This window comes from Phyllobates terribilis, unplaced genomic scaffold (assembly GCF_046119375.1).
Source record: "Phyllobates terribilis strain yellow unplaced genomic scaffold, ASM4611937v1 Scaffold_1__5_contigs__length_1240528914, whole genome shotgun sequence".
Lineage (NCBI taxonomy): Eukaryota > Metazoa > Chordata > Amphibia > Anura > Dendrobatidae > Phyllobates > Phyllobates terribilis.
This window is the reverse complement of record NW_027362761.1, coordinates 701,640,092-701,657,325: the sequence shown is the minus strand read 5'-3', so window position 1 is coordinate 701,657,325 and position 17,234 is coordinate 701,640,092. Positions and strand designations below refer to the sequence as shown.

Here is a 17,234-nt window from a genome sequence, read left to right as displayed (position 1 = left end):
TGGTTTAAAAAGTTATTTTTCCAACAAAATTTACAAAAACATTTTTTTAGGGACCACATCACATTTGAAGTCACTTTCAGGGGCCTATGTGACAGAAAATACACAAAAGTGACACTATTTTAAAAACTACACCCCTCAAGGTGCTCAATACCACATTCAAGAAGTTTATTAACCCTTTAGGGATTAAAGCAAAGTGGAAGGAAAAAATAAAAATTTTAATTTTTACCACAAAAATGATGCTTTAGCACGAAATTTTTCATTTTCACAAAGATAACAGGGGAATATGGATTGTACAATTTGTTCTGCAATTTTTCCTGAGTACAATGATACCCTATGTGTGGTGGAAAACTACTGTTTGGGCACATAGCAAGGCTCTGAAGAGAAGGAGCACCATTTGACTTTTGGAGAACAAAATTGGCTGGAATAGATAACGGACACTATGTTTCACTTACAGAGCCGATATGGTGCCAAAAACAGCAGAAACCCCCACAAGTGACCCCATTTTGTAAACTAAACCTCTTGAGGAATTCATCTTGGTGTGTAGTGAGCATTGTAAAACCACAGATGATTCACAGAATTGTGTAACATTTGGCCGTGGAAATTAAAAATTAATTTTTTTCCACTAAAATGTTTTAGCCCCAAGTTTTTAATTTTCAAAAGGGAAATTAGGATAAAATGAACAACATAATTTGTTATGCTATTTCTCCTGATTTTGTCAATATCCTATATGTGGTCGAAAACTACATTTCATGCACAGTTCAAAGCTCAGAAGGGAAGATGTGTGATATCGGAGTGCAAATTTTGTGCCATGTCACATTGGCAGAGCCCCTGAGGTGCCAGAACAGCAGAAATCCCCATAAGTGACACCGTGTTACAAACTACACCCTTCAATTAATTCATGTAGGTGTACAGTGAGCATATTGACACCACAGGCGTGTCACAAAATGTTATATTATTGGACGGTGAAAACAAAATAATTACATTTTTACCACTAAAATGTTGTTTTAGCCCCAAGTTTTTAATTTTCAATAGGCGAAATAGAAGAAAATGGACCACATAGTTTATTATGCAATCACCATGACGTACCGGTATGGCCATTTGCAGGAAGCACCCGGAAAATATGACATACCGGAATGTCATATGTCGAGAAGGGGTTAATGTATTCTATTTATATTGTTTGGACATCATTTAATGGTGATTTCTATGAACATTTTTAGATTCACAGTGGTGACACTGTTTCTTTGTAGTTTGATATCTCGGAGAAGGCAATATAAGTGTGGTGACATATTCCCTTTAACTTTACTGTACACACAATTAATAGAAATGGAGATATATTTATCAAAAACATAGTTACATCTCATAACCATCCCTAGTAATTGACATCTTTAAGGGCACATTTTTACTAGACTAGAAATACATCCAGTTTAATATGCTTCTCATCCAGGGCAATGTTTTATAAATTGGCTACTTACATTTCATTCAACGGACCCTTATGATTCGTATAGCAAAATTCAATCCTGTTGATGGTGGTATTGGCAACATAAAACTGCAATTGCTTGTTGTTTTTTAGTGTTTTTTTTTATTAAAATTAAGGGAATTTGATCCTATAATCTTAGAGGGTTTTTTTGTATTCATTTTCAGGTACACTATGCTTTGTGGATACTCACCTTTCAGAGCTCGCTCACAAAAAGAGATGTATTACTTCATTTGTGAGGGCTTCTTCCCTGTGCCATCCTACATATCACTCAGTGGCAGGAGACTGATTATTTCTTTACTTGCAAGCTGCCCCAGTAGTAGGCCTTACATTGAGGACATTCTCACTCATGAATTTTTCACCCAGGTACGAAACAAAGTTGTATAGTGAAGAAATGTTTTGAACGCAATATGTGAAGCTGAGGCTTTTTTATTGTCTTAATATTTCCTAATTTTCAGGGATTTATGCCTGAGAAGCTATCCTCTGCCACGTGCCACACAGCTCCCACTTTCTCCTTTTCTCTCCAACTCACAAGGTTCCTTAGAAAGGCAGCCAAAGTACTGTACAGAGGGGTCTTCCAAAAGTCATTCTGCTCAGGTATAGAGCTATTATTAATTTATTGGATACTCTACTAGTTTATTGGATTGTAAAAAAAAATACTAGACACTTCTAAAATAAAACATTAAATTAAATCCTTAAGATGATGCTACTATATACTTCTAAAAACACACATTATGGTGTATTCTAACACCATGACGCAAAGGGATCAAAGTAATCAGTCGGAGATATGGTGAAAAATATGTCAATCTTAGAGTATCTGCTGAATTCTGTCCTAAGTTAGTTCGATGTCTGGTTGGACATTTTGTGATGCTTCATGTAGTGGCTCATTTACTTGATGTGGGGCTAGTCATTTATTGGTGCCTTGGTTACACCTTTTTTTCTGGAGGTGCCCTCAACCAGAACCTTGTCGTAATAAGCAAAATCCTAGTCAGCCATTATAGCAAAATATTTTGAAGTGAATTGGAATCTCAGTAAAAGCAGATCTCAGCAAGCTTTACTGTTTCCATCTTTCCAGAGTTTGGGAAGCAGCATAGCTCACTGTGTCAGATTATTTCTGCAACCCCCATTCTTATCTATGTAACACAGTCCACTCTAACTTTTACATAATTCCTGCCACCTCAGTCTGCCACATAAAGACAAGTATTCTAATTGATATAGCAATAGCTGTTTAAATTGCATGTACAGATAAGCAATAATTTTACATTAAAGCTAGAGAAAAAGAAGAGAACAGACCCTATACCAGTCACCTAAATAGGTGAATATGATGGTGGAACTCTCATACAAAGAATCAGGGGAGAAAAAGAAAATAGAAATATCAAATATCTTTATTCTAAATAAAAATGACAATACAACATAAAAATTATAATATCAGGTTTGTGGTTCTAGTGAGAGGTATAACCAGAAAAAACGGGAGGTGAAAAAAACCCTAAGAAGGAGACATGATCCCCCAATGTGATCCCTTACAATAGCCACATACATATGAATGCATTGAATTGAAAAAGACATGTACAAGTGTGAGATAAATAACGTAAGCAATTCAAAGCATAAATAACTACAGAGCATAAGCCCTAATAGATACTAATGGTCACCAGGTAAAGCTGGAAAGGGCGCCCAATGATAATGGGAACAATTCCTAGAGTCCAGTAATCATGATAGTATAAATAATGCTATAATTACCTAGTGACATGTTGTGGCATGGAGGGCTCAGAGGGGAAGATGAAATGAAAGGGCGCCTCAACGCACGTTTCGCCTGCGTGGCTTCTTCAATTTTACATTGCATACAATTTGCCCAATAATGTAACCATACTAGATGGAGATTTATCCTATTAAAGAGAACGTGTCAACATGATTTAGCAATGTAAAGTAAAGGCATGGCCAGAATGGCGCTGTTATACAGATTAAATCGTCAGGAGCCGATTTGTAGCGCTTGATGGTTTTTGCAACTGCACTTGGGGACACATTCAAAGTTTGCCTAATTTTTCGGACTGACTGACCTTCATTTCTTAAAGTAATGATGGCCACTTGTTTTTCTTTACTTAGCTGCTTTTTTCTTGCATAATACAAATTCTAACAGTCTATTCAGTAGGACTATCAGCTGTGTATCCACCAGACTACTGCACAACACAACTGATGGTCCCAACCCCATTTATAAGGCAAAAAATCCCACTTATTATACCTGACAGGGCACACCTGTGAAGTGAAAACCATTTCCGGTGACTACCTCTTGAAGCTCATCAATAGAATGCCAAGAGTGTGCAAAGCAGTCATCAAAGCAAAAGGTGGCTACTTTGAAGAACCTAGAATATAAGACATATTTTCAGTTGTTTCACACTTGTTTGTTAAGTATATAATTCCACATGTGGTAATTCATAGTTTTGATGCCTTCAGTGTGAATGTACAATTTTCAAAGTCATGAAAATACAGAAAAATCTTTGAATGAGAAAGTGTGTCCAAACGTTTGGTCTGTAATGTACATACATATTTAATGCCATAATCTAGTCTACTTTCTAATATACTTTAATTAAAAAGTCTCTAACCACACTAACTGCTTTATTTTTTTTAAACTACTACTTCATTTTTTATGACACTTTGTTTGAGAATCCCAGTGCATACTGGAACACTCAAACAAAGCATCATCAAGTGACCTTCATTTCAGGGGCTGCACTATTGAGTATGCCTCGATTGCCAATTCCAACTGATGCACAGTATATTTTTGTCACTGTGCGATGTGCTCAATTACAGTGTACAGTGTCCATTTTAGGACATGATCAGATATCAAAATTAAACATCAGAATGATGTCAGTTTGAGGCTAAATACCCTGTCTGAGAACTGATTTTGATAAGTGATTCTGACAAGTGATTCTGACAAGTGAATCTGACAAGTGATTTTGACAAGTGATTTTGATGAGTGATTCTGACAAGTGATTTTGATGAGTGATCCTGACAAGTGATTTTGATGAGTGATTTTGACAACTGATTCTGACAAGTGATTTTGATGAGTGATTCTGACGAGTGATTTTGATGAGTGATTCTGACAAGTTACTTTGACAAGTGACTTTTACAACTGTAATAATAAAAAAAAAAACTGTTCGCTGATTGGACTTGAACCCAAAATTCTGTGTGCCAAAGCCAGTGCACTAACCACTGAGCTATAAAATCACTTGTGAAACCCTAAGAGTTCTATTTGGTTATATGATTTTCAATACAAACTTGTCTAAAACTCATTCGGACTTATGCACAGACTGCAAGCAAGCCAAATTCAAATGATGTTTGATTTTGATGTGTGAGTCTGATGTGTGACTTTCTTCAAACATCAGAATCACAATGACTTTTAGTCACCTGAGTATTTTCATGGTTTATCTCATAAGACAAGAAAATCTATCAGTTGGTATCAGTTGACTGACTAGCTTAATGGTAATGCATCAGCCTCTGAACCTGCAGTGTTAGAGTTCAACTCCCGATAAGAGTAAGATTTTTTTTTTATTATTATTATTATGGCTATTAAGCACACAAACTACAGGGGTGTTTTACTTTTAATATCTGACACTCTGATTGTCATCCTGATATGTTAAGAGTTTCAGACACACTGTCTATTTGCATAGTAAATTGCCTAGCAAAAGTAAATTGGGAGTTTGCAGCCAGTACTTGGGTGGATGGAAATAAAAATTTACAATAAAGACATTTTATCATTAGACCCCTTTAAGAAATTATGCAAATATAAAGTCACTTGGAGATATGTAGTAAATTATTGCCTCCCAATTTACTTTGTCTATGTAATTTACCATGCAAATAGACAGCGTGTCTGAAACTCTTAACACATCAGGATGACAATCAGAGTGTCAGATATTAAAAGTAAAACACCCCTGTAGTTTGTATGCTGAACAGTCATGATTAAAAAATAAAAATTATTCCTAACAGGATTTGAACTCCTAATGCTGCAGTTTCAGAGGCTTATGCCTTACTATTGCACTATCCAGTCAAGTGATACTACCCAATTGCTTTTCTTGTCTTATGAGATCAACCATGAAAATACTCATGGTGACTAAAAGTCATTGTGATTCTGATGTTTGAAGAAAGTCACACATCAGACTCGCACATCAAAATCAAACATTTGAATTTGGCTTGCTTGCAGTCTGTGCATAAGGCAGTGTGCCCACGATGCATTTTTTAACCATTTCCGCAGCGGCAAAAACGCTGCAGAAATGCTAAGGGTATGTGCCCACGTAGCGTTTTTCAAGCGGATATGCTGCGGAATTTCCGCAGCGTAAACGCTTGTGAAACACTATGTTATCCGCCCCCCATGGTCCCCAATGTGATTACGCAAGTTCAATGTCCATGTTGCGGATTTTTCCGCAGCGTTCTTGCTGCGGGGAAAAATCCGCAGCATGTTCATTAATTTTGCGTTTCCGCAAGCGGAATTGCCTTTGCAGTGCATTAAAAAACACAAGGCAATTCCGCATGTGGAAATCGCGCGATAAACGCACGATAAACGCGTGCAGAATTCCACATGCGTTTATCCAGGAGAGGACATGCAGAAATGAAGCAGAAAATTTCTGCTTCATTTCCGCAGCGTGGGCACATAGCCTTAAAAATCGCATGGTAGAAGGCCTGCCATGTCCCCCAATGCTGTGCACATGCTGCGGAGATTTCCGCTGCGGATTATCATTGCGGAAAAAAACGCAGCACTACCAATTATTTTGCGGAAGTGCTGCGTTTTCGCCGCCATTGACTTGCATTAGAACACGCCAATTCCGCAAGACTGCATCTGTACTTGCGTAATTGGCGCGTTCTAATGTGCGGATGGTACCAGGTTGTAGAGGAGAGTCTCATCCACACTCAGGTACCATTAAAAAAGCTGTAAAAAAGAATAAAATAAAAAATAAATATATACTTACCTTCTGGCAGCCCGCGCTGCGCTCCTCCTTGCTTCCTGGCACTTCGCGATGGAATGAAGGACCTGCGCTGACGTCAGAGTCATGTGACGGGTCACCCGACGCTGACGTTGGCAGGTCCTTCACTCTACCGCTGCCGGCAGCCGGGACCGAGCGAAGCAAGACAGCGTGGGCCATCGGACGGTAAGTATATATTTATTTTTTTATTTTTTGACATTCTCTCGGGTCACACTAAATAAATCCATGCTGTTTGCATGGATTTATATAGTGTGACCAAGTTGTCAAGCACTTTCCAAGTGATGCTAAAATCGCTTGGAAAGCGCTTGTCAACCCGCATGCGGAAATGCAAGTGAAGAACGCTTCACATCCGCATGTCCCTGGCAGGAAAACGCATGTACAATCCGCATGCGTTTTTTTCTGCCAGGGAGATGCAGAAACGCTCAGGAAAAAATCCTGAGCAATTCTGCATCGTGGGCACATAGCCTAAGTCTCAATGAGTTATAGACAAGTTTGCACTGAAAATCATATAACCAAATACTGTAGAACTCATAGGTGTTTATACAATTGAATTTATAGCTCAGGGGTTAGTGCACTGGCTTTGGGATGTAGAATTTTGGGTTCAAGTCCCATCAGCAAACAGTTACCTTTTTTTATTATTATTACTACAGTTGTAAAAGTCACTTGTCAGAATCACTCATTTAAATCACTCATCAAAATCACTCATCAAAATCACTCGTCAGAATCACTTGTCAGCATTACTCATCAAAATCACTCATCAAAATCACTTGTCAGAATCACTCATCAAAATCACTCGTCAGAATCACTCGTCAGAATAATTTGTCAAAATCACTTGTCAGAATCACTTATCAAAATCACTTGTCAAAATCACTTGTCAGAATCACTCATCAAAATCACTCATCAAAATCACTTGTCAGAATCACTCATCAAAATCACATGTCAGAATCACTCATCAAAATCACTCGTCGAAATCACTCGTCGAAATCACTTGTCAGAATCACTCATCAAAATCACTCGTCAAAATCACTTGTCATAAGCATTTGTCAAAATCACTTGTCAGAATCACTCATCAAAATCACTTGTCAGAATCACTCATCAAAATCACTCATCAAAATCACTTGTCAGAATCACTCGTCAAAATCACTCGTCAGAATCACTCGTCAGAATCATTTGTCAGAATCACTTGTCAGAATCACTCATCAAAATCACTTGTCAAAATCACTCATCAAAATCACTCGTCCGAATCACTCGTCAGAATCACTAGTCAGAACCACTCGTCAGAATAACTTGTCAGAATCATTTGTCAGAATCACTCATCAAAATCACTTGTCAGAATCACTCATCAAAATCACTTGTCAGAATCACTCATCAAAATCACTCGTCGAAATCACTAGTCAGAATCACTCATCAAAATCACTCGTTAAAATCACTTGTCATAATCATTTGTCAAAATCACTTGTCAGAATCACTCATCAAAATCACTTGTCAGAATCACTCATCAAAATCACTCATCAAAATCACTTATCAAAATCAGTTCTCGGACAGGGTATTTAGCCTCAAACTGACATCATTCTGATGTTTGATTTTGATATCTGATCATGTCCTAAAATGGACACTGTAACAGTGCGCTCTTTCACCGGCTCTGATAAGTAGTAACGAGCCAGCAACAGAGCGTACTGTAAATGTCATTGTACGAATACCAGGCTTGCAGACACCAGTGCCGCCCCTGCAACTGATGTCACTTGCAAGGGCAACACTGGTCTCTGTATGTCAGGTATTCTTACAACGTGCATCGACAGTGTGCTCTGTTACTGGCTCATTGCTTCTAATCAGAGCAGGCAAGAAAGCACACTGTCATTGTGCACATCGCAGCATTTAGCGAGAGCAGAGGGACAAAAGGCCCTCTGCTCTTGGATCGGAGACCCCGCAACATCATCGCGGGGTCCCGATCGTTGCCATGGTGACCCGATGTCGTCATGATGAAATCTGGGTCACCAGGCACTAGCAAGCTAGTTTAATCATGTGTAGTGCATGATCAAACTAGCTTGTGTCTGCAGCACTGACAGTTATGAGGTATAGCAGTGACCCTGCACTGCTATACCTTATAACTGTGATCAGACTGCAGAAAGTGAAAGTCCCATAGTGGGACTAAGTAAAACAGTGAAAAAAAAAAATATTTTTAAGAAAATATATATATTATATAATAAATATGTATATAGACATACAGTACAGACCAAAAGTTTGGACACACCTATACAGATTTTTCTGTGTTTTCCTGACTATGAAAATTGTACATTCACACTGAAGGCATTAAAACTATGAATTGACACATGTGGAATTATATACTTAACAAAAAAGTGTGAAACAACTGAAAATATGTCTTATATTCTAGGTTCTTCAAAGTAGCCACCTTTTGCTTTGATGACTGCTTTGCACACTCTTGGCATTCTCTTGAAACCCGATATAAATCTGGTATCGCTGTAATCGCACCGATCCAAAGAATAAAGTCATCTAATCACCTATACCGCATGAGGAACAGCGTAAAAAAATAAATAAAACCAATTCTTCACCTGATGCTGATTTGTTCATTGTGCTTCTCAAACATCGCAGTAAGACTCGGCTCACATTTACCTTGTGCTCTACGCTGAGCGCTTAAACCAAGGTTCCCGTGTAAATCTCTGAAATACGCCATTCAGACGGAACCCCCGGCAGAAAATTTCCTATAATGAGGCAGATGGGGCACCAGGGACGCCGTCTGGTCTGTGATCCCAGTGTGTCCGTCTTATTAGGCACGCATAAAAGTGCCATCGGACACAGTTTTGTGAATCTCTGAAAAAAAAGGATACTACTAAACAGAGGCCAGACGGAGTCCAGAGTAAGGCCGGTTTCACACGTCCTGATATTTCTGGTACCGAAAAAAACAGTACCGGAACATATGTGTGTGATTGTGCACCTGTGTGGCTACCGTGTGCTGCATCAGGAGCACACGTACCAGCGCCTGGGAATCAGCGGTACAGTTAGCGCTGTTCCCAACCGCCAGGTGCTGAACACTGCCCTTTTCATTGTCCCCTGCCGGCGCTGCGATCAGCGTGAGCAAGGGACAATGTTGAGAGTAGTATTCTGCTCCCGCTGTGTCCTGGTGTAAAAATAAGAATAAAATAAAAAAATCCTTATACTTACCTGTCCGAAGTCCCCCCCCCCCTGCTGTAACCCATCTGACTGCTCACGCCAAGTAGCCGGGAAGAATGACTCGCTTCAGCGGGCAGGCTCCGGAGCTGTGCTCAGCGAGCAGTGTCCTGCACTCACTGAGCTCAGCGCAGCTCTGGGGCTCGCTCGCTGGAGCGAGTTATTCTCCCCGACTCCTCTGCATGAGCTGTCAGGTGGCATTACTGAAACACTGACAGTGGCATTTAACACACGCAGACAGGTCATTGATCCTGCTGAAGCACTGCTATGTATAGCACAGGTGATTGGACGATCACAACTTCAAGTCTTTTAAGTGGACTATTGAAGTCAGTAAAAGGTAAAAAAAAAAAAGTTAACGTTTTAAAAAATATAAAAAAAACAAACACAAGTTCAAATCACTCCCCTTTTGCCCCATTAAAAGTAAATCAATTTAAAAAAAATGCAAAATATACATTTGGTATCGTCGCGTTCAGAAATTATCTGATCAAAATATAAAATAAATTAATCCAATCAGTAAATGGCATAACGGAAAAAAAATCAAAGACACCAGTATTATGATCAAAATATCCTATCTACAAATGGTTAACCCCTTAAGCCCCGCGGGTGGTTTGCACGTTAATGACCAGGCCAATTTTTACAATTCTGACCACTGTCACTTTATGAGGTAATTACTCTGGAACGCTTCAACGGATCCCCCTAATTCTGAGATTGTTTTTTCGTGACATATTGTACTTCATGATTGTAGAAAAATTTCTTCGATATCACTTGCGTTTATTTGTGAAAAAAATGGAAATTTGGCGAAAATTTTGAAAATTTTGCAATTTTCAAAATTTGAATTTTTAAGCCCTGAAATCAGAGCGATATGTCACACAAAAGAGTTAATAAATAACATTTCCCACATGTCTACTTTACATCAGCACAATTTTGGAACCAAAATTTTCTTTTGTTAGGGAGCTATAAGGGTTAAAAGTTGACCAGCGATTTCTCATTTTTCCAACAAAATTTACAAAACCATTTTTTTAGGGACCACATCACATTTGAAGTCACTTTGAGAGGTCTTTATGACAGAAAATACCCAAAAGTGACACCATTCTAAAAACTGCACCCCTCAAGGTGCTCAAAACCACATTCAAGAACTTTATTAACCCTTCAGGTGCTTCACAGGAATTTTTTGAATGTGGAAGAAAAAAATGAACATTTAACTTTTTTCACAAAAATTTTACTTTAGACCCAATTTTTTTTATTTTCACAGGGGTAACAAGAAAAAATGGACCCCAAAATTTGTTGTGCAATTTCCCCTGGGCACGCAGATACCCAATATTTGGGGAAAAAACACTGTTTGGGCGCACGGCAGGGCTCGGAAGGGAAGGAGCGCCATTTGACTTTTTGATTGTAAAATTTGCTTGAATAATTAGCGGACGCCATGTTGTGTTTGGAGAGCCCATGTGTGCCCAAACTTTGGAGCTCCCCCACAAGTGACCCCATTTTGGAAACTAGACCCCCCAAGGCACCTTTCTAGATGCATAGTGAGCACTTGGAACCCCCAGGTGCTTCACAAATTGATTCGTAACAATGAAAAAGTGAAAAAAAAAACACTTTTTCATTTTTATGAATCAATTTGTGAAGCACCTGAGGGTTCCAAGTGCTCACAATGCATCTAGATAGGTGCTTGGGGGGTCTAGTTTCCAAAATGGGGTCACTTGTGGGGGAGCTCCAATGTTTGGGCACACAGCGGCTCTCCAAACGCAACATGGTGTCGCTAACAATTTGAGCCGATTTTCCGTTAAATTTGTTAGAGGACACCATGTTGCATTTAGAGAGTCCCTGTGTGCCCAAACATTAGAGCTCCCCCACAAGTGACCCCATTTTGGAAACTAGACCCCCCAAGGCACCTATCTAGATGCATAGTGAGCACTTGGAACCCCCAGGTGCTTCACAAATTGATTCGTAACAATGAAAAGTGAAAAAAAAAACACTTTTTCATTTTTATGAATCAATTTGTGAAGCACCTGAGGGTTCCAAGTGCTCACTATGCATCTAGATAGGTGCCTTGGGTGGTCTAGTTTCCAAAATGGGGTCACTTGTGGGGGAGCTCCAATATTTGGGCACACAGCGGCTCTCTAAATGCAACATGGTGTCCGCTAACAAATTTAACGCAAAATTGGCTCAAATTGTTAGCGACACCATGTTGCGTTTGGAGAGCCGCTGTGTGCCCAAACATTGGAGCTCCCCCACAAGTGACCCCATTTTGGAAACTAGACCCCCCAAGGCACCTATCTAGATGCATAGTGAGCACTTGGAACCCCCAGGTGCTTCACAAATTGATTCGTAACAATGAAAAAGTGAAAAAAAAAACACTTTTTCATTTTTATGAATCAATTTGTGAAGCACCTGAGGGTTCCAAGTGCTCACAATGCATCTAGATAGGTGCCTTGGGGGGTCTAGTTTCCAAAATGGGGTCACTTGTGGGGGAGCTCCAATGTTTGGGCACACAGCGGCTCTCCAAACGCAACATGGTGTCGCTAACAATTTGAACCGAATTTCCGTTAAATTTGTTAGAGGACACCATGTTGCATTTAGAGAGTCCCTGTGTAACGGGTCTGGGAGGCGGAACCTCTGAGCTACTATACAAGGGGGCGGTCCTTGTAAGGGAGCGGGTGGCAATCAGGGATGACGGGCAGGCAGTCACAGCAGGTGACCGGGACAGTCTCTGAGTGGACGGGCTGGAGGTCACGGCAAGTGACCGGGGCAGTCTCTGGAAGAACGGGCAGGAGGTCACGGCAAGTGACCGGGGCAGTCTCTGGAAGAACGGGCAGGGAGTTACGGCAAGTGACCGGGGCAGTCTCTGGATGAACGGGCAGGGAGTTACGGCAAGTGACCGGGGCAGTCTCTGGGTAAAGGGTAGGTACGACCTGTGATGGCAGAGCCTCCGGGTAGGCTAGCAGGCAGATGGTAGATGTGTGCTCCCAGGTGAGCAAGCGAGAGTCTCTGGAATGGTAGGTGGTCACAGCACGTGACGGCGAAGCCTCCAGGTAGGCTAGCAGGCAGGTAACAGGTGGGCGCTCCCAGGTGAGCGGGCAGGAGTCTCTGGAAAGGCAGATGGTCACAGCACGTGACGGCGGAGCCTCCAGGTAGGCTAGCAGGCAGGTAACAGGTGTGCGCTCCCAGGTGAGCGGGCAGGAGTCTCTGAAAAGGCAGATGGTCACAGCACGTGACGGCGGAGCCTCCAGGTAGGCTAGCAGGCAGGTAACAGGTGTGCGCTCCCAGGTGAGCGGGCAAGCTGGTCCATAGACAGACTGACAGGAGTTGGAAGGCAGACCGTCGGACCTCAGGCTAGCAGGCAGGTGACTGGATATCAGGCAGGACAAAGGCAGCAAGCTGGCAGGAATCTGGCAGGTAACTGGCAACGGGACCTGAGGGCTGAAGCACAGGTGAGACACAGGTGCAAACAACATTGCTCGGGCACCTCCATTTTGGAGGAGGTGCCCTTTATATGGGAGGTCCTCCGGCAATTGGCCGGGGACTCCTTAGGACGGCGCGCGCGGTCCCTTTAAGAGAGGGGGAGCGCGCGCGCGCCCTAAGCACACTGCCGGGGAAGGAGCGCGCGCCGGAAGCAGCGGGGAGAGCAGCGCTGGAGGACGCCGCACCAGGAGCGGGGAGGTGAGAGGGACGGCGTCTCTGCCTAGAACGGGGCAGAGACGCCGATGCTACACCCTGTGTGCCCAAACATTGGAGCTCCCCCACAAGTGACCCTATTTTGGAAACTAGACCCCCCAAGGCACCTATCTAGATGCATAGTGAGCACTTGGAACCCCCAGGTGCTTCACAAATTGATTCGTAACAATGAAAAAGTGAAAAAAAAAACACTTTTTCATTTTTATGAATCAATTTGTGAAGCACCTGAGGGTTCCAAGTGCTCATTATGCATCTAGATAGGTGCCTTGGGGGGTCTAGTTTCCAAAATGGGGTCACTTGTGGGGGAGCTCCAATGTTTAGGCACACAGCGGCTCTCCAAACGCAACATGGTGTCGCTAACAATTTGAGCCGATTTTCCGTTAAATTTGTTAGAGGACACCATGTTGCATTTAGAGAGTCCCTGTGTGCCCAAACATTGGAGCTCCCCCACAATTGACCCCATTTTGGAAACTAGACCCCCAAGGCACCTATCTAGATGCATAATGAGCACTTGGAACCCCCAGGTGCTTCACAAATTGATTCGTAAAATTGAATAAGTGAAAAAAAAACACTTTTTCATTTTTATGGATCAATTTGTGAAGCACCTGGGGGTTCCAAGTGCTCACTATGCATCTAGATAGGTGCCTTGGGGGGTCTAGTTTCCAAAATGGGGTCACTTGTGGGGGAGCTCCAATGTTTAGACACACAGGATCTCTCCAAACGCGACATGGTTCCAATTTGTTAGCGGACACCATGTTGCGTTTCGAGAGCCCCTGTGTGTCTAAACATTGGAGCTCCCCCACAAGTGACCCCATTTTGGAAACTAGACCCCCCAGGGAACTTATATAGATGTGTGGTGAGCCCATTGAACCCCCAGGTGCCTCTCAGAAAATCATAATGTTGACTTGTGAAAATAAAAAAAAAACATTTTTTCCACAAAAATGCAAAAAAAAATATTTTCACAAGGGTACTAGGAGAAATTTCACCCCATAAGTTGTTGTGCAATTTCTCCTGAGTACTCATATACCCCATGTGTTGGAAAAAAACTACTGTTTGGGCGCATGTAAGGGCTCGGAAGGGAAGGAGTGACGCTTTTGAACGCAGACTTTGATGGAATGGTCTGCGGGCGTCATGTCATGTTCTCAGAGCCCTTGATGTGCCTAAACAGTGAAATGCCTAACAAGTGCCCCCTTTTTGGTAGTGTTAGTTGATTTTTGAATTTTGTAATGTAGTGTTATACATCAGTTGTGTAGGACAATCTGACGAACTCTACACAACTGATGTATGACAACCTGACGAACACTACGTCAGCTGTGCAGTGTTCGTCAGGTTGTTATACTTCAGAAATTAATTCAATAGTCCATCGAAGTATGGTACCTTTTGAAGCAGTCTTTCATACACAGGCCAGGTTTGTCAGGGCAGGTGTCACATTGATAAATGGTGTCCTTGCGTATTCCACTTTTATAACACACTCGGCACCTCTTTTGTGACTTTCCTTTTTTTCCGCTGTGAGGGATCTGCCCTGGGAAATGCTGGCCTGGTACAATTCTTGGTCCTTCAATTCCAGAAGTACTGGGGCCCTCTCTGTCACCGCTGCCAAATATCAGGGCCTTGATAACTGTTTCCTGAAACTGAAGGTACGACGCAGAAGTCTGGCCTGCACATTGTGACAGAAGGAAAGCATTGTGCATTGCCATCTGTACAATGTGCACGGCCAGCTTCTTGTACCACACTCTGGACTTTCTCAAAGCACTGTATGGCTGGAGGACTTGATCAGAGAGATCAACTCCCCCCATGTACTTGTTGTACCCCACTACACAGTCTGGTTTGACGACCTGTGTAGTGGAACCTCGTACAGTGCTGAGTGTGCTGCCATCACCATGTATGGTGGTCAAGAAAAGGACATCCCTTTTGTCCTTGTACTTGACCATCAACAGGTGGTCGCTACATTGGGCTCTGCTCTCACCCCTTTTGAGCAGCTGCCCAATTAGCGTCTTTGGGAGGCCTTTCTGAATTTTGCGGACAGTACCGCAGGCTGCGGTACGTCGCGCAGAGAGGGACTGGAAGAGCGGGATACTTGTATAAAAGTTATCCACGTAGAGGTGATAACCTTTATCAAGCAGTGGGTGCACCAAGTCCCACACAATTTTCCCACTCACTCCCAGAACAGGGGGGCATTCAGGGGGTTCAATCCGGGAGTCCTTCCCTTCATAAACTCTAAACTTGTGAGTGTATCCTGAGGTACTCTCACAAAGTTTATACAGCTTGATCCCATACCTTGCCCTCTTACTGGGCAGGTACTGCCGGAATCCAAGCCGCCCCTTAAAAGAAATTAAGGACTCATCCACACAAATGTCCCTTTGGGGCACGTACACTTCACCAAACTTGTTGTTGAAGTGTTCGATGACCGGCCGAACTTTGAAAAGACGATCAAAGTTCGGGTCATCGCGTGCAGGACACCTTGCATTATCTTGGTAATGCAAGAACTTGTAGATGGCCTGAAAACGTGTCCGGGGCATGACCATTCGGAACACTGGAGTGTTATACAAAACGTCAACACTCCAGTATTGCCGAAGCTCGGGCTTCTTCAAGATCCCCATAAGAAGGACCAGGCCCCAAAACTTCATCATTTCTACTGCGTCTACAGGAGACCAGTTAGAAAATGATGAAGAGGGGTTTTGCTCTAAAAATTGATGAGCGTATAAATTAGTTTGGCCCACCATGAGGTTTATAAAATCCTCAGAGAAAAAGACTTTGAAAAAGTCTATTTCTGTGAGGCCGGTGGTGTCAAACTTGATTCCTGATTCCGCTACGAAATCAGGAATCAGCGGCTCATAATTTTCGGGGGGCCAAGTCCATATAGGCTCAGTAGTGGGGGGCGCTGGAACATCTCTCCTGCGACGACGGCGGGGCGGGCCAGCAGAACCTGAGGAAGAGGAGGAAGAAGAGAAGGAGGAAGACGACGAGGAGTCGGAAAAACAAAGAAATGTGGGATCCTCACCCTCACTGTCAGTGTCGGAGGCAAGAATAGCGTATGCCTCCTCCGCTGAATAATGAGTTTGGGATGAGCAGGACATTGTTTGTTATGTATGTGGTGCGTGTGTGTCAATTCTTTGAGAGTGTGTGTGTGTCAGTACTTTATTTAGAGTGTGTGGAAAAAGGAAATACTGTATGTGGTGCAAACAGCGAGCACGAGTGTGGATTGGTGAACTATGCCACCGATCAATACTCGGCGGCTGCTGGATGTGCACACAAATGTGTGGGGAGTGGGAAGAGGGGAATTGGGTTGGATGAGGGGAGATCAGATTACTTACCAAAGTCCTCTCTGTTCTTTCAGGACCGGGAGCCCGTAGCAGGAGCCCGGCGCTGGTGACCGGGAGCCCGGCGCTGGTGACCGGGAGCCCGGAGCAGGAGACCGGGGGCCCGGAGCAGGAGACCGGGGGCCCGGAGTAGGAGACCGGGAGCCCGGAGCAGGAGACCGGGGGCCCGGAGCAGGAGACCGGGGGCCCGGAGCAGGAGACCGGGAGCCCGGAGCAGGAAGACGGGAGCCCGGAGCAGGAAGACGGGAGCCCGGAGCAGGAGACCGGGAGCCCGGAGCAGGAAGACGGGAGCCCGGAGCAGGAGACCGGGAGCCCGGAGCAGGAAGACGGGAGCTCGGAGCAGGAGACCAGGAGCACGGAGCAGGAGACTGGTACTGGAGCTGGAGATCAGAAGCAAAAGAATTAACAGGGACACTGGGGTGAGGCGGATTGGGATGGGAAGGGGGGTAAAAAGACAGGGGAGTGGGAAGAGGGGTAAAAAGACAGGAGAGTGGGAAGAGGGGGATTGGGGTGGATGAGGGGAGATCAGAGATGGACTTACCAAAGGGTCAGCAGGACTGGAACAGAAGACCCAGAGCAGGAGCCCGGGAGCCCGGAGCAGGAGACCAG

The 17,234-nt window shown here is 43.2% G+C and overlaps 1 protein-coding gene across 2 annotated transcripts in view; it reads left to right on the top strand.

The window, feature by feature from the left end:
* Positions 1 to 17,234, top strand: part of LOC141273616 (serine/threonine-protein kinase PLK2-like) — a 248,236-nt gene that overhangs the window by 134,637 nt on the left and 96,365 nt on the right. For both annotated transcript variants that reach the window (XM_073685702.1, XM_073685710.1), the window contains 2 exons: positions 1,642 to 1,840; positions 1,933 to 2,071. In XM_073685702.1, coding sequence (XP_073541803.1) covers positions 1,642 to 1,840; positions 1,933 to 2,071 — 338 coding nt within the window. The remainder of the gene's footprint in view (positions 1 to 1,641; positions 1,841 to 1,932; positions 2,072 to 17,234) is intronic.